The sequence below is a fragment of the Carlito syrichta genome, unplaced genomic scaffold, assembly GCF_000164805.1.
Source record: "Carlito syrichta isolate Samal-C Ts95f unplaced genomic scaffold, Tarsius_syrichta-2.0.1 Scaffold303182, whole genome shotgun sequence".
In the NCBI taxonomy this organism is placed as follows: domain Eukaryota; kingdom Metazoa; phylum Chordata; class Mammalia; order Primates; family Tarsiidae; genus Carlito; species Carlito syrichta.
The window spans coordinates 136019-157060 of record NW_007247278.1 but is presented as its reverse complement, the minus strand read 5'-3'; the positions used below and the strand labels follow the sequence as shown (position 1 = coordinate 157060).

Genomic DNA, 21042 nt, shown 5'->3' with positions numbered 1-21042 from the left:
GAGAGAGAGAGAGAGAGAGAGATAGAGAGAGAGAGAGAGATTGATTCACCTTCCCAAGGTAGGGGAGGGGGCCAAGGTAGGGGACGGGGCCAAAGCATAGGAAAACATGGTGGCCATAACTCAGCCATATGGACACATCAGAGTTTAACAAGGCAAGTCCAAGTAAAAACATTTTAAAGCATTATCTTTAAAATATTATGCAATTTAATTGAGTATTAATTTAAATAAGATACTTGGGAAAATAAGAAACTTGGTTTTTGTAGTAATATAACCATTGCAGTAAGATGTGGAAATAGGGAAACAGAAGAGGAGGGAAAAACATTGCCCTTATCCTACTACTGAATACTATTAACATTACAATTTTTGTATTTTCTTCTTGAGTTACTTTAAGAATTATAAGCAGGGAAAATAATAGTGTTAACTATGAGCTGAGTGTTGTAGCTTGAGCCTTATAACCCCAGCTACTCAGGAAGCTGAGGTGGGAGCATCACTTGAACCCAGAAGCTCGAGGCTGCAGTGAACTGTGATACTGCCACATTACTCCAGTCTCAGTGACAGAGTGGACTTGGAACAATGAATAACGAAATCATAAGGCATTGTGTCATTGGTTGCCATATTATAACTTTTAAAATCAAGTTATAATAGACATTTTAAACTAAAACAAATTTTCAGTACGCCCAGTGTTTTTGCTTTTACTAAAATTTTGTCATTTTCTCTATCAATTCATGGCCAAAGTCATATTGGTCTTGAGAATTGAAAGGAAGTTACTGACTTTATTGAAACCATTAAACTTATCTATGTGGTGTTTAATTTGGCTGTTAAAATTAGCACTTTTGTACTTAGATGCTAGAAGTTGATGCTATTTGCTGAATTTAGTTTCTTCTGTCCCCTAATTAGAGCTCATAAATAGCAGAAGTGGCTGGGCATGGTGTCTCAAGTCTGTAATCCCAGCACTTTGGGAGGCTGAGGCGAGAGGATTGCCTGAGCTCAGGGGTTCGTACCAGCCTGGGCAACTTGGTGAGACCTCGTCTCTACAATTTAAAAAAAAAAAAAAATTAGCCGGGCGTGGTAGCATGCAGCTGTAGTTCCAGCTGCTTGGAAGGCTGAGGCAGAAGGATCGCCTGAGTCCAGCAGGTCAAGGCTGCGGTGGCCGTGAGTGTGCCACTGCACTCCAGCCTGGGTGACAGAGTAAGACTCCAACCCCCCTCCCCCCCAAAAAAATACTTAGAGGTAACTGGAAATAAATATTTAGTTCTCATAAACAGATGTCCCTGGCATTTATCTTTAATCCTATACAATTTTGGGAGAAGACATTTCAAGATTTAATTCTGTTTTATTTATTCTTTAGGTTAAAGCAGTTGTTTTAATTCATCTGTATATCTTCAAATTAACTTTGGATTCTACTTTTAGGTATTTTGAAAATAAGATCTTTTGTTTTCATAATTTTATTTTCTTTATCATAAAGTATTATTGATTTTGATAATTTTTTCCTATGTCTACTACTTAAAGGTTTTTAATGCAGCTCTTATAACTGGCGAAATCTTTCCATAGTTTAGGGTCATCCTTTTGAGGAGTTATTTTGCTGATGTTAGGTTTTGAGAAGCCTTTCTATTTGGGTCTTAGGTTTAGATACAGCGTACTATGAAAAGAGACTCCCAAAGACTCGTATTTTCATATTTTCTTTCCCTGGAGTTGCAGCTAAATTATTTGAAATTTTTGTATATCTAAAAACTTATATTTTTTGACTCTTTTGATAGGCTCTGGTTTTAAGCTACTTGATATTTGGAAAGGTATCTAAATTTTTAGATATTAGTTCAAATATTGCAGAAATTGTAATTTTTCTAATTTAAATCTTATTAATGATTTTTTTTAACCTTTTTAGGTATTACATCAAATACTAATAATGGATCTATGGTGGTCCACAGTAGTTATGATGAAATTGAAGGAGGTGGCTTCTTGGGTGAGATGCTATAAACATTTTTTTAAGTCTTTCTTTTCTGATTATAGAAATAGTGCATACTCATTATACAATCTGTGCTCATTGTGGGAAGCTAAGAAGAAAACTTCATAATCATGTAACTATACTAACTGTTAACATTTTTTGTTTCCTTGCATTTAGTTTTTTTTTCTTCCTTTCAGAATTGGGATCATGGGCTTTATTATTATGTTATGCTGTAAAACTTATTTTTTTGAGTCAGAATCTCACTCTGTTGCCCGGGCTGGAGTGCAGTGGTAGACTCATGGCCACCACAGCTTTGACCTACTGGACTCAGGTCATTTTTCCTCCTCAGCCTTCCAAGTAGCTGGAACAACAGGCGAGCGCCACCATGTCCTACTAAGTTTTTGATTTATCGTAGAGATATGAGGTCTCACAATGTTGCCCAGGTTGGTCTTAAGCCTCTGGGCTCAAGCATTCCTCTTGCCTCTGCCTCCCAAAGTGCTGGGATTACAGGTGTGAGCCACCATACCTGACTTGTAAAACATTTTTATCAGTGAGAGGTATTTACGTTTATTTAATCATCCCCTGAATTGAACATTTGGGATGTTTTTTCTTTTTCTTTTTTTTTTTTTGAGTTGGAGTCTCACTCTGTCACTCAGACTGGAGTGCAGTGTCTGCTCCTGGCCACTGCAGCCTCGACCTGCTGGGCTCTGGTGATCCTTCCGCCTCAGCCTTCCAAGTAGCTGCACTACCACGCCTGGCTAATTTTTGATTTATTGTAGAGATGAGGTCTCGCCAAGTTGCCCAGGTGGATCTCGAACCCGTGAGTTCAGGCAATCCACTCACCTCAGCCTCCCAAAGCGTGGGTTTACAGGCTGAGCCACCTAGCCCGGCTAAATTTTTTGATTTATTGTAGAGATGAAGTCTTGCCAAGTTACCCAGGCTGGTCTTGAACCCCTGGGCTCAGGCAGTCCTCTCACCACCATCTCACAAAGTGTTGGGATCACAGGCGTGAGCCACCGTGCCCAGCTCTCTCTCTCTCTCTCTTTTTTTTTTTTGAGTTGGAGTCTCATTCTATTGCCCAGGCTGGAGTGCAGTGGCATGCTCACTGCCACCCCACAGTCAGCCTGCTGGGCTCCTGCGATCCTTCCACCTCGGCCTTCCAAGTAGCCAGAACTGCAAGCACACGCTACCATGCCCAGCTAATTTTTTGATTTTTTGTTGTAGAGATGAGGTCTTTTTTTTTTTTTGAGTTGTAGTCTCACTCTGTCACCCAGACTGGAGTGCAGTGGCCACTCCTGGCCACCGCAGCCTCAACCTGCTGGGCTCCGGCGATCCTTCCGCCTCAGCCTTCCGAGTAGCCAGAATTACAGGCATGCGCTACCACGCCCGGCTGATTTTTTGATTTATTGTAGAGATGAGGTCTTGCTGCCCAGGCGGGTCTCGAATCCGCGGGCTCAGGCAATCCACTCACCTCAGCCTCCCAAAGGCACGGGATTACAGGCTGAGCCACCGAGCCCAGCTGAGATGGGGTCTTGCCAAGTTGCTGGGACTGGTCTCAAACCCACGAGCTCAGGCAATCCACTTGCCTCGACCTCCTAAAGTGTTAGGATCGTCACCGAGCCCGATATTTTTCCTTCTTTTTTTTTTTTTTGTTTTCTTTTTAAAAATTTCTTTAGAGACAGCTTCTTGCTCTGTCACTCGGGCTGGAGTATAGTGGTGCTGTCATGGCTCACTGCAGCCTCAAACTTTTGGGCTCAAGCAATCTTCCCACCTCAATCCCTGGAGTAGCTGGGACTGTAGACACATACCACCATGCCTGGCTAATCTTTTTAAATTTTTTTTATAGAGACAGGGGTCTTCCTATGTTGCCCAGACTGGTCTCAAACTCTTGGCCTCAGTGATTCTCCTGTCTTGGACTCCCAAAGTTTTGGGATTATAAGCATGAACCTACCCCCTGCCTGTACCTGACTATTTTCATTAAAATTGTTTTTGAATTAAAATTTTAGTCTGTATGCAAAATTAGTACATGATATAAAAGTAAATTAACTATACACAATAATTTTTGTGTATTTATGGCTGTAGTATACATTAACTAGAGTTTAATCATTGTTACTTTGTTACTTGTGTTTTTCTCATTTTACAAGGTTGATAAATGAGAGTATTAAATCACCCAAAGGATTTTGGAATTATAATTCTATAATTTAATGGAATTATATGTTGATTTAAAGTATTCTGGAGTATAAAATAGAACTTAAAAGTTACCTTGTTTCTAGCAACCCCACAGCTTACTAATAAAAATCCCCAAATGAGCCGAAGTGTTGGATATTCATATCCCTCTTTACCACCTGGTTATCAGAACACAACACCACCTAGTGCAGCTGGAATGCCATCTTCTTCCTTGAGTTACCCAAGTGGGCCACAAGCCTTTACTCAGGTAAATTTTAGGGTTTGTGTTTTTTTATAAACTTATCTTCTATCTTTTGGCTTATCTTCTATAAACATGATAAAAGTTTTTGGTCTAGTGAACATCTTTATAACCAATTAGAATAATAATGGGTATTTTATAAAGCCTTTGTCCTTCTACGTTTATTTAGAGCCAATAGATTGGCCAGGAAATCTAGAGTACACTTTTGTTATTTAGAGAGAAATTAACCAAGTTTCTACACTCTTGTAAAAGTTACTTACTTTGAAATTATATTTCTGTAGAGTCCTTTAGGTGCTAATCACTTAACTGCAAGCATGAGTCGATTAAGTCTCCATCCGGAGGGCCTAAGAGTTATCAATCTTCTTCAAGAAAGGAACATGCTTCCCTCAACACCTTTGCAGCCTCCAGTTCCAAATTTGCATGAAGACATTCAGAAACTCAACTGTAACCCAGAGTAAGGCTTCAAATAGTGTTTCTTATTAAATGTGACATTGTGTGTTCTAAAAGTTTTCTAGATTTTTTGGGGGAGCTTCAGGTTTTATGAATAAGCTCTATTAGTGTTTTCATTTATGGATATAGAAGATAGAAATATTTTACTTGCATACTTCATGGAGATTTGAAATGTTCTAAGAAATAGGATCAGCTCTACTGAGATATGATATCCATTATCATTATAGTAGTTATATTCTTTTTTCAAACTCCAAAGTGCAAGGATTTGATTTCTTATTTGTTTTTATCTTAAATTAATTTCATAAAAATATAGTGTTGTAAGTCTTAATATGTAAATCTTATATATTTTTAAGTCCTTTGGTCATCTAGACTGTCACATAACCAAGCCAAGGAAGATTGTATTTTAGTTATATAATATGGAATCTGCTTTCTATTTCTGTGTAGGGCTTTGACTTAAATATTTTAATGGGATGCATTTGAGTGAGTCTATTGAAATATTACATTTATAATCACATTCAGTATTAAAATGTATACCTTTTTAAATCTTTTTTTTTTTTTTTGGTCCAAAATAATCATAGCAGCAATTGACAAATGCTTTTTACTTTGATCTAGATTATTTCGATGCACACTGACTAGCATTCCTCAGACTCAGGCCTTATTGAATAAAGCCAAACTTCCTTTGGGGCTGCTGCTTCATCCTTTCAAAGATTTAGTGGTATGTTTCTCTAGTAAAAGTAAAGGTTTTGTGGGAAAATATCTTGGTGGTAAATTTTCTGCAACAATGCAAGAATCACATACAGAATTTGTTTGAGCTACCTTTAGGAAGTTGACCATTGACTGATCATTGACAGGTTTTTTTTTTCTTGAGTTGGAGTCTCACTCTGTCTCCCAGGTTGGAGTGCAGTGGCACCATCATGGCTACCACAGCCTTGACCTGCTGGGCTCAATTGACCCTTCTGCCTCAGCCTCCCAAGTAGCTGGGACTACAGATGTGAGCTGCCATGCCTGGCTAATTTTTTAATTTACTGTAGAGGTGAGATCTCTCCATGTTGCTCAGGCTCGTCTTGAACTCCTGGTTTCAGCCAATTTTTTCACTTCAGCCTCCCTGAATGCTGAGATTATATGTGTGAGTGACTGTGCCCAGCCTGCTGACTTTATTTTTTAAACTTATAATTCAACCCAAATCTTTTTTAACTAAACGCTTTCAAAAAAACTAGGTAAAATAAACATATTGTTAAAAATTCTAAAAGGTTGTAACTAAAATAGAGGTACTAAAAGAAACTAAGTAAATGAACCATAGTATTTTAATAAGTTGTAAGTTATTTTACTTATTTTTTTATTTTTTGAGTTGGAGTCTCACTCTGTCGCCCAGACTGGAGTGCAGTGGCCACTTGCGGCCACTGCAGCCTCGACCTGCTGGGCGCCGGCGATCCTTCTGCCTCAGAATTACAGGCGCGCGCTATCACGCCCGGCTAATTTTTTGATTTATTGTAGAGATGAGGTCTTGCCAAGTTGCCCAGGTGGGTCTCGAACCTGCGGGCTCAGGCAATTCACTCACCTCGGCCTCCCAAAGCGCTGGGATTACAGGCTGAGCCACCGAGCCCGGCCTGTTGTAAGTTATTTATTCATTAAAGTACTTCGTAGTTTTCTCTTTTGCCATTCTTGCAATAAAATTTTTTGCTTTAAGAAGTTGTTTAAAAAGAAAAAGCCACTTTCAGTGGCTCATGCCTTTACTCCCTACTACTCTGGAGGCTGAGATGAAGGAGTATGTTAGGAGTTCAAGATTAGCCTGGGCATCATAGCATGACCCTGTCTCTTAAAGCAAAAGCCAATTCGCCAGAAGTGGTGATGCACTTGTATTCCTAGCTATTTGGGAGGTGGAGATGGGAAGATTACTTGAGCCCAGAGCTTGAGGTTTCAGTGAGTTATGGTGGCACCACTGCATTGCAGCGTGGACTACAGAGCAAGACCCTGACCCCCTTCACTCTTCTCCCCCAACAAAGAGAAAAAAAAAGAAAGCAACTGATCCACCTTTGTCCTTAGGCTCTGGGATCTTGACATATGGTGACATACTCTTGTGGATCTATGTGTGAGATGACTTTCCCAAAACACACTGTCTCTGGGTGATGGAATTTTATTGCCTTTCTTTATTTATTTTAAGAAATGAAGTCTTGCCATGTTGCTCAGGGTGGGATGCACTGGCTGTTCACAGTCTCAATCATAACATAACACAGCCTTGAATTCCTGGGCTTAAGTGATCCTCCTTCCTCAGCCTCAGGATAGGTGGGACTATAGGCACAAGCTACTGCACCTGGCTAGCCTTTATTGATTTTTTTTGTATTAAGACTTTACAACTTTCTTTTAAACTGGGTACAGTAGCTATTATCCCAGCTACTCAGGAGACAAAGACAGGAGGAGCCCTTGAGGCAGGAATCTGAGACCAGCCTGGGCAACAGAGCAAGAATCTCTAAAAATAATTTTTTAAGTTAGCTGGGCAGTATTGTAGCATGCATCTATAGTCCCAGCTGCATGGGAGTCTGAGACTACAGTAAGCTATGATCCCACCACGGTACTCCAGCCTGGGTAACAGAGCAAGATCCATCTGTAAATAAATACTTTTCTTTTTTATTTAGAGAGATGCTGTCTTGCTCTGTTTCCCAGGCTGGTCTTGAACTCCTGGGCTCAAGTGCTTCTCCTGCCTCAGCCTCTTGAATAGCTATGACTAGATGCTGGCCACTGTGCTTGGCTGAGACTGTAGAATTTTTAATAGGTAGGATAATTATGCAATTAGGTACATAATTACAAAGTTTAATTGAATACCTGAATAATAATTTAAACTTTCGTTAATTTTTTTTTTTTTTTTTGAGTTGGAGTCTAACTCTGTCGCCCAGACTGGAGTGCAGTGGCCGCTCCCAGCCACCGCAGCCTCGACCTGCTGGGTTCCGACGATCCTTCCGCCGCAGCCTTCCGAGTAGCTGGAATTACAGGCACACGCTACCACGCCCGGCTAATTTTTTTAAAATTTATTGTAGAGATGAGGTCTCGCCTGCCCAGGTGGATCTTGAACACGCGGGTTCAGGCAATCCATTCACCTCAGGCTCCCAAAGGCGTGGGATTACAGGCTGAGCCACCAAGCCTGGCTACTTTCTTTAATTTTTAACAGTTCTTTTATGAAAATTAAATAAGTTTCTTTCTTTCTTTTTTTTTTTTTTTTGAGTTGGAGTCTCACTCTGTCACCCAGACTGGAGTGCAGTGGCCGCTTCTGGCCACCGCAGCCTCGACCTGCTAGGCTCCGGTGATTCTTCCGCCTCAGCCTTCCGAGTAGCTGGAACTACAGGCGCACGCTACCATGCCCGGCTAGTTTTTTGATTTTATTGTAGAGATCAGATCTCGTCAAGTTGTCCAGGCGGGTCTTGAACCCATGGGCTCAGGCAATCCACTCACCTCAGCCTCCCAAGGTGCGGGATTGCAGGCTGAGCCACCGAGCCCGGCTAAATAGGTTTCTTAAGGTAAAATCAAGAAACATTGTGGCTGGATGCAGTGGCTGATGCTTGTAATCCAACACTTTGAGAGGCTGAGGCAAGAGGATTCTTTGAGTTTGAGCATAGAAAATCGAGGCTTCGGTGAACTGTGAGCATGCTGCTGTTGTACTCCAGCTTGGGTGACAATGAGACCACAACTCAAAAAAACAAAACAAAGAAAAAATGAAAAGAAAGAAAGAAAGAAGCAGTGTAATAATTTCATTGGTCATTTGCTCTTTCTTTATTTATTTAGAGTTAGGATCTCAGTGTGTTACCCAGGCTAGAGTGCAGTGACATGATTGTGGCCCACTGCAGCTGCAAACTCCTGGGCTCAAGGGATCCTTCTGCCTCGACTTTCTGAGTAACTGGGACTACAGGCGTGTGCCACCACACCTGGCTAATTTTTTTTTTTTTTTTGGAGAGTTGAGATCTTGCTATGTTGCCCAGGCTGGTCTTGAGCTCCCGGGCTCAAGCAATCTTCCTTCCTCAGCCTCCAAAGTGTTGGGATTACACCTGTGAGCCACTGCACCTGGGAGTCATTTGTTTTAGAATGTTGATTCTTTTTCTTTTGCCATCATCCCAAAATTACATTGTAAATTTGCTATTTTGGTTTTGCAGTGTGAATGTTTAATGAGAAAATAAAAGCTTTTTTAAAAAGGCAAATTTCAGTGAGATTGGTCCTGGAGAAAAAGAGTAGGGTTTGCAATCAGTACATTCAGCTGTATATTTTATGTGTGTGTAGCAAGTGGGGCATATCTTTTACTCTAGGTTTTTTTCTCCAAAGTTATAATATCATGGCAGTTATTTAGAAGGAATGGATTAATGCTTGCCCTTTGAACATGATGATTGTTGCTTTTTAAAACTTAGTTCTATTTTTTTCAGCAATTGCCTGTGGTTACCTCCAGTACAATTGTGAGATGCCGTTCATGCAGGACGTACATCAACCCTTTTGTCAGCTTTCTTGATCAAAGGAGGTGGAAGTGTAACTTATGTTACCGAGTCAATGATGGTATGCTTTTTGGAAACATTTTAAAATTTCTACTTGCATCTTAGGGAAGTCAGATAATACAAATGTGAAGTTAAAAAAAATCTTTTTATGTCTGCAATCAATCTTTCCACTCAGAGAAAACTACCGTTCACTTTTTTCTATGTATTTATACTTACAATAAATAATCATATGCTTCTTATTACATCAGGTATATAATAAATGGTATAGTTTATGGTGTTATTTAAGCCAATAATATAGAAATATTTTTATTTAGAAATTGTGTCATGCCTTTTCTATAAGGTGAAAAGAAATAAATCCACATAATAGCTGCCTAATTAATTCACTGCTATGTGAAGGGAGGTGGGCAGTGTTAGAAGGTTAGTTGAATGTAGTTTTCTCAGTAATTGAGGAGGCAAAGATCTCTTTTAGTAACTATTTCACAGTTTGTTGGAGAAATACCAACATGGCAGTATTCACATTGAAAGGTGTCTGTTTGAAAGGAAATTTAAGAGTTGGAAAATAGAAATTTTTAGAAACCAGTTTTATTGCTTATTGTGTGTGTTTTTTTGAGGAGAGAAAAGTGAGGATAGGATAAAAACATTCTTTTATTCTATAACTCAGAAAATGTATGCATAGTGTTTAGAATGCCTTTAAATCTTATGTATATGTGCTTCAATATACTAAATGAAATTATAATAAAAGTTTGGGCCCCTTTCATGTGAAGACCAGGGATTTGAATTTCTAAACAGTTACTAGGAGGACAGATATGATGATAATTAATTTAGAAGTTAGTCTTTGGCTATTAGTATATCATAAGTGGTAGGAAACTTATGTTCCATAAAGGTCTTGTTAATTAATGAAACTCGGCCAGGTGAGGTGGCTAATACCTATAATCCCAGCATTTGGGAGGCCAAGATGAGAGGATTACCTGAGCCCACAGGTTCGATACCAGCATGGGCAACTTGGCAAGACTTCATCTCTACAATAAATCAAAAAATTAGCTGGGTGTGGTGGCATGCGCCTATAGTTCCAGCTACTTGGAAGGCTGAGGCAGAAGGATTGCCTGAACCCAGAAGATTGAGGCTGTGGTGGCGGTGAGCATGACACCGCACTCCAGTCTAAGTGACAGAGTGAAATTCTGACTCAAAAAAAAGAAAAAATTAATGAAAGTTACTACACCCATATGGCCTTGATCTCTGAAATTATGTTACCATAGCTTCTAGGTCTAGCCAGAGTTTGTACATTACATACGTCAGATGTTAATATCCTTGTATAATTGTGGAATTTAAGAAAACATTTGGCACTTAATGAGTTTTTATCATCTTTTAAGCTATTTTAGGAAAGCTACTTTAGCAACAATTAAGACAAAATATGAAGAGGCAGGAAAGGAGAAATTACAGTGATTGTAGTTGTAAAAGCATACGTTGTGCCATTTAGTATTTGGGTAACTTGAATGGATGAATGGAACCTAAAACAATGTGAATTTATTCCTTAATATGTAGCCTATATTGAATTATTTATAAACCCCTAAATTAAGAAAGCAGCTAAATGCAAGGTATATTAAACTAGTCCTTTCAGTTTTATCTATATATGTGTATATACATATGTTCTTTATATAGTTCCTGAAGAGTTCATGTACAACCCTTTGACCAGAGTTTATGGAGAACCTCATAGAAGACCTGAAGTTCAAAATGCTACAATTGAGTTTATGGCTCCTTCAGAATACATGGTACGCTTTCATTTTTTAATACAGCATACTCATTTCATAATATCAGTTTTAAAATAAAACAATATAGCTTGCCTTAACAGAATGTTTTTTAAATTTATAAAATTATGATACTTGTTTGTTATAGAAGTAACTGATTTGTAGGTGAGGGTATATTTGAAAAGTAAAAGTGTATGTAAAGTTCTACCTAAGTTTCTTGTGTGTCCATCCAGATATTTGCAATATGATATTGGGCTCATACTAACTTTTAAGTCATATTCAAATTTTTCTATTATAAATAATGCTGTCATGAACATCCTCTTGCAGGTACTATATTTTTCTGAAGTCTTGCGTTTTATTTTATTTTACTTTGTTTTGTTTATTTATTTTTGAGTCAGGATCTCACTCCGTCATCCAGGCTGGAATAAAGTGGCAGATCATGGTTCACTGCAGCCTCGACTTCTTGGGCTCAGATAGTTCTTCCACTTTAGCCTCTTGAGTAGCTGGGACTACAGGCACATACCACCACAGCTGATTTTTTTGTAGAGACACGGCCTCACTATGTTGCCCAGGCTTGTCTTGAACTCCTGGGCTCAAGCAATCCTCTAGCTTTGGCCTCTCAAAGCACTGGGATTATAGGCATGAGCCACCGTGCCCAGCCTTGCATTTTAGATAAGAATTATGCCTAATGTGCTTGAGGTTTTTTTGTTTTTAATGAACTCTCTCTGTGTTGTTTAGGGTGATTGTCAATGCCTCGTGTTTAACTAACACTTTACGTTTTACAAAGCACTTATATTTTTGATCATCACATACAATACTCTGAAGTAAGCTAGAGAAATACTGTTAATGTTATTCTATAGATGTGAAAACAGACTTAGGTTACTTGCCAAATATCACTTAGTAAGTGATAAAGCTTTCCTAAAAATCCAGGCCTTTCATTTGATTGCTCTTTTACCATGCTGTAATTGCCTCTAGGGAAAGGAGAATATGAAGATAAGACTTAACACCAACTTTTAATATTTTGTATTTTAGTATATTTTTGTGTCTTTATCTGGGCAGTTAGGTCCATTTTTCTGTGGAACTTATGAGGGACCAGTCTCTTCAATACAGAGAAACTTGAGCTTAGAAAACATTTTGTGGCACTTAGGTGGTTGGTAATAGATGTTTGCTGTGTAGCTGTACTTTGTTGAATTAAAACCAAAAAAGCAGAAGCATTTATTTTTTTGAATTGGCCTTCCTGCGTTCCCTTTATCTCCCAGGTTTTGCAAAGATGACTTCTTTTAAATTTGGAAACTTTACTATAGCAAAAGGCTTTTGCTCCTTCCTAACTTACCTCTTGGACAGTGACAAGCGATACGGGCAAAAGTTACTACAGTTGACCCTCTGTATTCACACGTTCTATATCCATGGATTCAATTACCTGCAGATAAAAGAAATTTGGAAAAGAAAAGTAAAAAACAATACAACAATAAGAAAATACAAATTGTAACATACTGTATAACAGCTGCTTTCATGGCATTTACATTGTATTTGGTATTATAAGAAATCTAGAGATAATTTAAAGGATATGAGAGGATGTACATAGTTATATGCAAATAATGCATCATTTTATATAAGGGACTTGAGCATCCTTGGATTTTGGTATTCAAGGGGGTTCTGGAACCAGTCCCTCACGGATACCAAGGAAAGATTATACTGTATATCATATACCCCATTCTGATTGTGGTTATTTGATGCTTTTTACCGAATTGAAAACAAATCTTTGGGTGTGAAATTTTAAAATATGGTCTTACATTTGTATGACATTTGGCTAAAATGTGTTGGTTAAATAACCAGCTGAGGCTAACTTGTAACTTTCAGAGCTATAATTTTCCTAAGTAGTGGAATCTAACACACATAGAAAAAAACAATAAAGCATAAATATAATGCTACCAAATAATGATAAAGTAAACACTTTTGTTAGCGCTGCCAAGGTCAAGAAATTAGCATTGCCAATACTATCATAAGCCTTTCTGATCACATTTCCTCCCCTTCCTGTCCTAGAGAAAATGCTCTTCTGAATTTTTAAGTTTATTGTAGAGATGAAGTCTTATCAAGTTCCCTGGGCTGGTCTCGGATCCCTGGGCTCAGGAAATCTTCTTGCCTGGGCCTCCCAAAGTGCTGGTATTACAGGTGTGAGCTACTGCACCTGGGCTGATTTTTCTTTTTAAGTATACATCTGTAAATAGTGTGGTAGATCTCTGTTTATTATAGTCTCCAGCCAACCTGTAAATAATGATTTTTTTATTGTTTTGCTGTATGTGGACCCAGCAAATGAGATTTACATTTAATTCTGTTAAATGTACTTAACAAGATCTTTTTTTTTCCTTCAGTTACGACCACCTCAACCACCAGTGTACCTCTTTGTATTTGATGTGTCTCACAATGCAGTTGAAACTGGATACTTGAATTCAGTTTGCCAGAGTTTGTTAGATAATCTGGATTTGTAAGTGTCTCAGTTCAGCTTAAATCTGAAACTAACAGTGTTTGCAAAATGAATAAGTAATTTATAAAATAAAAAAACCGAGCTATGTAATTATGTTCTAAAGATCTGCTTGACTCAGTTGTTAACTTAGGCCTCATTTTCCTTTAGAAACATTACTTTTAAATGTATAGTGAGTAGGAAGAATAATATAATGAATCTCCAGGCACTCATCCCTAACTTCTTCATCTTCAGCATTCTGCTGTTCTTGCTTACGTAAGCCTTCCCCTTCACACACACAATTTTCCCCCACCTTGAGTATTTTAAAGCAAATCTCAACCAGCATGTTCTTTTACCTGTAAATACTTCAGTACTAACTTTTAACCCTCACTATTGTACTAGTATCTCACCAAAGAAAATTAGCAATAATTCCATAATATTATCTAATACCCAGTTCACTCTTTGTTACTAGTTGACTCAAAATGTTTTTTACTGTAGGCTTGTTGCATTAAGAATCCAAACAGCATACATACATTGCATTTGGTTATCATGTCTCTTAAGTCTAAAGTGTATTTTAGATGTTGCTTAGAAACTTAGTGTAATCCATAAAAGCTAATTTGATCTTTCAGTATAATGAAGGATAGTGCTTTTGTGTGGTATGGAAGACCAAATCTTATCATAAATGGTATAACTCTCTCACCTTGGTGAAAAGAGCATTCTTGTTCCTGCCAGCATTTGTATTTTTTATTTTTATTTCTTTTTAATTTTTTTTTTGGAGGCAGGGTCTTGCTCTGTCACCCAGGGTGGGGTGCAGTAGTATGATCATTGCAATGATTGCAAACTTGAATTTCTGGGTTCAAGCAGTCCTCCCATGTCAGCCTCCCAAAGTGCTGGGATTACAGGCATGAACTACCTCCCCAACTGGTGTTTTTGTTTTTCATGCTATAGATTGTATGTAAAGATTGTGAATTGACTCGCCTGGGCAACTTGGCGAGACCTCATCTCTACAATAAATAAAAAATGAGCCAGGTGTGGTAGCGCGCGCCTGTAGTTCCAGCTACTTGGAAGGCTGGGGTAGAAGGATCGCCGGAGCCCAGCAGGTCGAGGCTGCGGTGGCCGGGAGCGGCCACTGCAATCCAGTCTGGGTGACAGAGTGAGACTCCAACTCAAAAAAAAAAAAAAAAAAAAGATTGTGAATTAATGAGATACTCTACTGACTCACCCGAGCATGAACTACAATGAGTGAAAACTAGTTTGTTTTTATTTGAGATCTAGTTTAGTTAAATTTTTTTTATAGAGATGTACTCCCCAAATTTATATTACATTTTATAGTTTGGATATTATAATTTTTTTGAATCATTCTTTATAAAAATAACTTAAAATCATCTGCAAAGTTTTGTCTACACTTCAGTATTGTTAAGTATAGTGATTATATATAACTTTATATAGGCATAATTGGTTTTTCATTACTATATTATTGCTATATTTTGTGTTTTCCCTTTGAGTTGGATGTTTTTGTGGTAAACATTGGGTGATTTAAATATTTGTTTACTTTCGACCAATTTTCGTAATGTTAAATCAGATATTTGCACATAACTCTTAGGATATATTTTTATGTATATATGTATATGGGGAAAGTTGATAAAATATTCTTTTGAATTTGTTTTTAGGCTTCCTGGCAACACTAGAACAAAAATTGGCTTCATAACATTTGACAGTACAATCCATTTCTACAGTCTTCAAGAAGGTCTCTCTCAACCTCAGATGTTAATAGTTTCAGATATTGAAGGTATATGTTAGACATTTAAACTTATTGAACTACCTTAGGAATTTTCAGTTTTAGAAATATTTTATGACTGTTAAATAAATTGGAAAGTATATTGTATGATTTTGGCTGGGTGTAGTGGTTCATGCCTATTATTCCAGCACTTTGGTAGGCCAAGGTGGGAAGATTGCTTGAGGTCAGGGGTTTAAGACCAGCCTGGTACATATAGCGACACTCCATCTCAATAAAAAATTTAAAAATTAACTGGGCAAGGTGGTGCACGCCTGTAGCCCTTGCTACTTGGGAGACTGAGGTGGAAGGATCGCTTAAGCCCAGGATTTGATGCTGCCCTGAGCTATGATTACGCCATTGTACTCTAGCATGGGTGACAGAGCAAAGCAAGACATGTCTCTTTAAAAAAAAAAAAAAAAAAAAAAAAAAAGAATATTGTGTGATTCTACTATGTCAAGGAAAATCTTGAGCATAAAATCAGAAGATCATTGGAGTTGTAGCGGTCCTACAGTCCAATCTCATATTTTATGGTAGAGGAAACAGGGTTATGGAGGTAACATGAATTCTGAATAAGGTAACAAAGATAAGTTAATGTTAGAACTCAGATTAAATTTAGGCTTCTTCCTCCCCCTCCCCAATTTCCCATTTATCCAATCAAAAAGTATTTGAGGATAGACTTACGGACCAAAGAAATAGATTTGAGTGATCAGAAATAAACCCTAACTTATATATAGCCAGTTGATTTTTTACAAGAGTGCCTAGGCCATTCAATGGAAGAAAAGACAGTCTTCAACAAATGGTTGTGAGAAAACTGGATGTGCAAAAGAACGAGGTTGGACCCTTACCTTATGCCATATTTGAATGAATTAAAGAACTAAACTTAAGAGCTAAACATGTAATACAAGGGAAAATCTTCATGGCGTTGAATTTGGCAGTTATTTCCTGTATATGATACCAAAAGTATAGGCAATGAAAGAAAAAATAAATAATTTGATTTCATCAGTGTTAAAAACTTTCGTACATCAAAGGACACTATCCAGAGAGTGAAAAAAAGACAACCCATAGAATGGGAATAAGTATTAGCAAATCATGTATCTGATAAGAAATATAGGCCGGACTTGATGGCTCAGCCTGTAATCCCAGCACTTTGGGAGGCCGAAGCAAGTGGATTGAGCCCACGGGTTCGAGACCCGCCTGGGCAACTTGGTGAGACCTGTCTCTACAATAAAGAAAGAAAGAAATTTAATATTCAGAATATATAAAGAACTCCTATGACCCAGCAACAACATAATTCAAAAATGGGCAAAGGACTTGAATAGACATATCTTCAAAGAAGACATAAAAAATGGTCAATCAGCACATAAAAAGTTGTTCAACATCGTTAGTCATCAGAGATATGCAAATCAAAACCACAGTTAAAGACCACTTCATATTCATTAGGATAGCAATTGTTTTAAAAATGGAGAGCAACCGTTGGCAAGGATGTGGAAATGTGGGAATCTTTGTGCTTTGCTGGTAGAAATGTAAGATGGTATGGCTGCTATGGAAAGCACTTTGGCATCTCCTCAAAGTTAATGTAGAATTACCATATGATGTAGCAATTCCTCTTCTCAGTATATGCCCAAAATAATTGAAATAATTATTATTGAATTGCCATAATAAAAATCTAGTTCAAAATGGATCATAGATACCCAAGCGTAAACTGAAAGGATAGAAATGTTAGAAGAAAACATAGGAGTAAATCCTCATGATCTTAAATTAGGCAGTGGTTTCTTTTTCTTTGTTTTTGGTTTCATTCTTGCTATTAGTAAAGGCACTGGTATGGGCCTTCTTTATGAGAAAGCATGAGCTTTGTGAATAACAGCTGTTGGGTAGCTATACTGCTTTGGTATAAAGACAACATTCTTGTGTATTATGTTAGCCCAGGAGGTCGAGGCTGAGGTGAGCCATATCATGCCTTTGCCCTCCATTCTGGGCAACAGTAAGACCTCGGCTCAAAAAAACCCAAGAAAACAAAACAAAAAGAAAAGATGCTCTACATCATGAGTTATCAGGCAAATGCAAGTGAAAAACACAATGAGATGTCACCTCACTACACCTAGGATGGCTGTAATTGAAGAGGCAGACAATAACAAGTGTTGGTGAGGATGTGGAGAAACTGGAACCCTCATTCACTTCTAGACGATTGTGAAATGGTGCAGTCACTGTGGAAAACAGTCTGGCAGTTCTTCAAAAAGTTAAACATGGAGATAGTATATGACCCAGCAATTCCACTCAATAAGTGTATATACTCAAGAAAATGGAAAGAAAAATGTCCATATAAAAATTTGTACTTGAATATTCATAACATTATGACCCAAAAGTAGAAACAACCCAAATGTTTATCTGATGAGAGGATAAACACTATATGGTATATTCATATAGTGGAATGTTATTCAGCAGTAAAAAAGAGTGAAGTACTGGTACATACCAAATGAATGTATCTTGAAGACATTTGGCTTGGTGAAAGATGCCAGTCAATAAAGCTGCACATAGTATGATTCTCTTTATATGAAATGTCTAGAATATGCAAATCCATAGGAAAGTGGGTTGGTAGTTGTCAGGACTTTGGGGAGTTGAGGGAGGAGAAATGAGGAGCCACTGTTAATGGTTACAGGGATTCTTTTTGAGATGATGATAAGGACCTGGAATTAGATGTGAAGGTTGTACCACTCTGAATATATTAAAAATCACTTAATTGTACTCTATACAAGGGTGAACTTTATGATATGTCAATTACATCTCAATAAAGCTGCTAATTATGAAGAAAAAAGAAGCCTAAAGGAGAGTTGGTAGAATCGTTATATAAAGCTGAAGTAAATATTTAATGTTTCAAATTATTTGCTGGTATTATTTACAAACTTTATAATGAGACTTTTTTTGGTAGTAAAAATAAATTAATGTAGAAAATGATCTCCTTGTAATCTCCCACTCATGTTCTCTTCCCAGTTTCCTTATAAGGAAAGCAAAAATAGATATGAATCCTTAGAGGTTCATCTGACATGGTCAGTTAGCACAACTCTCATTTACGTGATTTTATAGTCTTATTAGTAAAGACACTGATGTGGGCCTTTTTTAAATGAGACAGCATCAGCTTTGTGAATAACAGAGTTTTTGGGTAGCTTTACTGATTCAGTATAAAAGCATAGCATTCTTGTGTATCATGTTGGTCAATTTTTTTTTTTTTAAGAGAAAGAGTCTTTTTTTTTTTTGAGTTGGATTCTCACTCTGTCACCCAGACTGGAGTGCAGTGGCCGCTCCTGGCCACCGCAGCCTCGACCCACTGGGCTCCGGCGATCCTTCCGCTTCAGCCTTTCCGAGTAGTCAGAATTATAGGCACGCGCTACCACGCCCGGCTGATTTTTGATTTATTGTAGAGATGAGGTCTCGCCAAGTTGCCCAGGCGGGTCTCCAACCCACGGGCTCAGGCAATCCACTCACCTCAGCCTCCCAAAGGCGTGGGATTACAGGCTGAGCCACCGAGCCCAGCTGAGAAAGAGTCTTATTCTGTTGTCCAGGTTGGAGTACAGAGTTGTGATCTTGGCTCACTGCAGCCTCAACCTCCATCCTTCTGCCCCAGCTTCCTGACTAACTGGAACTACTCTTGCCTTGACCTTCTGAGTAACTGTGGACTACAGGTGTATGCCACCAAACCTGACTAACTTTTAATTAATTATTTATTTTGTCAAGATGGAGCTTGCTATATTGCCCAGACTAGACTCAAACTCATAGCCTCAAGCAATCCTCCTGTCTCAGCCTCCCAAAGTACTGGGATTATAGGCATTAGCCCTCTTGCCTGGCCTACATTTTAAAAAAAGTGTTTAGAGTGTCTTTGGCTGGCTTCCAGGGCCAGCCATTAAAAAAAAAAGTTTTTGCAGGATTCTACATCATTGTCTCTAGCTCACAAAGCAGAATGCTTGCACAAACTTTAACCGAGTACTTACAGATTAATATTTTCTAATCGAGTGGCTTTTGCAAGGTAGCAGATGAGAAGCAGAAAAGTTGCAAGAAATACCTAAATCAATGTTCCTTTGATGGCTCTTTGGACGTATGTAACCAGTACTATAATAGTAGAAGAGGTGGTGTTTCTAAAAAGTAAGGGGGTGGTTAATTGTATCAGTATTATATATTTGGAACATCTTTAACAATTACATTTTGTTTAAAATAAATATATATTTATTTTTTCAGATGTTTTTATACCTATGCCAGAGAACTTACTAGTAAATTTAAATGAAAGTAAAGAGGTAAGGCACATTTTCCTACCTGACATGTTTAATTGCAATATTGAAGGAATACATTTTTGAAGTGAACTTTAAGTAAAATTTTGCTTATTTCTGTGACATTTCTAAGAAGCATAGCCTTTTATATTTGCTCTTAACATTCATGAGATGAACAGCTCTTGACTTTGACCTTGAGCTGATCATTTTAAAATCTAATGGAGCAAGTTATCTGTAGTAGGGTAGAAGATAAGTCTATTCCATAAAGGAGGAACACCTGAAGGAAACCTGTCTTGCCAGCCATTTGGGAAGTTGGGAGGGTTGCTGAGATAAAGCTTCTGGTCACAACATAGAAGCACATTAGCTAGGCTGCTTTCAGTGCCCTTTGCTTTTCTGATTCACAGAGTGTCATTGGGGTCAGTTCAGAAGAAACTCTTATTACCTGCCCGGAAATTGCCATGACATAATACAGTGAGAGGTGAACAGAATGTGTCTGAAGGGGGGTTGTTGTCTACCCTGTACATACATATATGCCATAGGGGTAACATTTAAGTAGCAAGTCTATGGTCTTTGCTATTGGCAATGGTGACTGTGCCATAGTGCAAAGTATTTTTTTCCCCATTAACTCTATTTGTACAACCTAACCTTCTGAATAGGTAGTTGTTTTTATTTTGTTTTTCTTTTGTAGTGATATTACTAGCTGGCAAAGTTACTGGATCTCTTAGATTTTGCAACAGGGGAGAGTTAAACTCACTTTGGAACTTAGAAGAATAAAGTACGTAGAGGTGATGGAAAGGCCATATTTCATGGCATTAAAATATATCAAATCTCTAATCTATGATGGTTCTTTTGGATACATTTTGGACTTATAGTCTTGCTGGACTACTGCATGTGCAAGAGCTGTAAGGCCCCAACTTTGATTTTTCTTGCTTGCCAATTTATAAAGCTGACTTAAAATGGCTTTCTTGTCATTTGACCAACTTCATTGTTTACTGTAGTGTCTGTAGATTCTCTGACCATCATCATGACTCAATGTCTTGTCCATTGTATTAGATACTGACTTAATGTGAAAAAAAAAATTTTTAAATTGTAATACTTTTGAGTTTTCTTGTTTTATTTTATAAGCTTGTTCAAGATTTACTGAAAACTTTGCCGCAAATGTTTACCAAGACTCTGGAGACCCAGAGTGCCCTGGGTCCTGCACTTCAGGCTGCCTTTAAGTTGATGTCTCCAACTGGTGGTCGAATGTCTGTCTTTCAAACACAACTTCCAACTCTTGGAGTGGGAGCCCTGAAACCACGAGAAGAACCCAATCACAGGTCATCTGCTAAGGTTAGAGAATCATTAAATATATGGTAAAATTTATGCTGGTTCTGTCCTCTTGACGACAGAGCTTATTTTTTATTTATTTTTTAATTGTTGGGAGGAGGGAATATAAGAAAATTGGAACTGGGCTCAGTGGCTCAGCCTGTAATCCTGCGCCTTTGGGAGGCTGAGGTGAGTAGATTGCCTGAGCC

The 21042-nt window shown here is 38.1% G+C and overlaps 1 protein-coding gene across 3 annotated transcripts in view; it reads left to right on the top strand.

Moving 5' to 3' along the window:
• Positions 1–21042, top strand: part of SEC24A (SEC24 homolog A, COPII coat complex component) — an 82711-nt gene that overhangs the window by 27559 nt on the left and 34110 nt on the right. The window contains exons 4-13 of one of the 3 annotated variants that reach the window (XM_021712319.1): positions 1883–1960; positions 4227–4376; positions 4649–4821; positions 5430–5532; positions 9221–9347; positions 10946–11055; positions 13404–13516; positions 15163–15281; positions 19497–19552; positions 20651–20857. In XM_021712319.1, the coding sequence (XP_021567994.1) occupies positions 1904–1960; positions 4227–4376; positions 4649–4821; positions 5430–5532; positions 9221–9347; positions 10946–11055; positions 13404–13516; positions 15163–15281; positions 19497–19552; positions 20651–20857 (1215 nt within the window). In that variant the 5' untranslated portion in view covers positions 1883–1903. Of the gene's footprint in view, positions 1–1882; positions 1961–4215; positions 4377–4648; positions 4822–5429; positions 5533–9220; positions 9348–10945; positions 11056–13403; positions 13517–15162; positions 15282–19496; positions 19553–19929; positions 20612–20650; positions 20858–21042 lie in introns of those variants that run through there. The other 2 variants (XM_008057998.2, XM_008057999.1) reach the window with 2 other exon arrangements.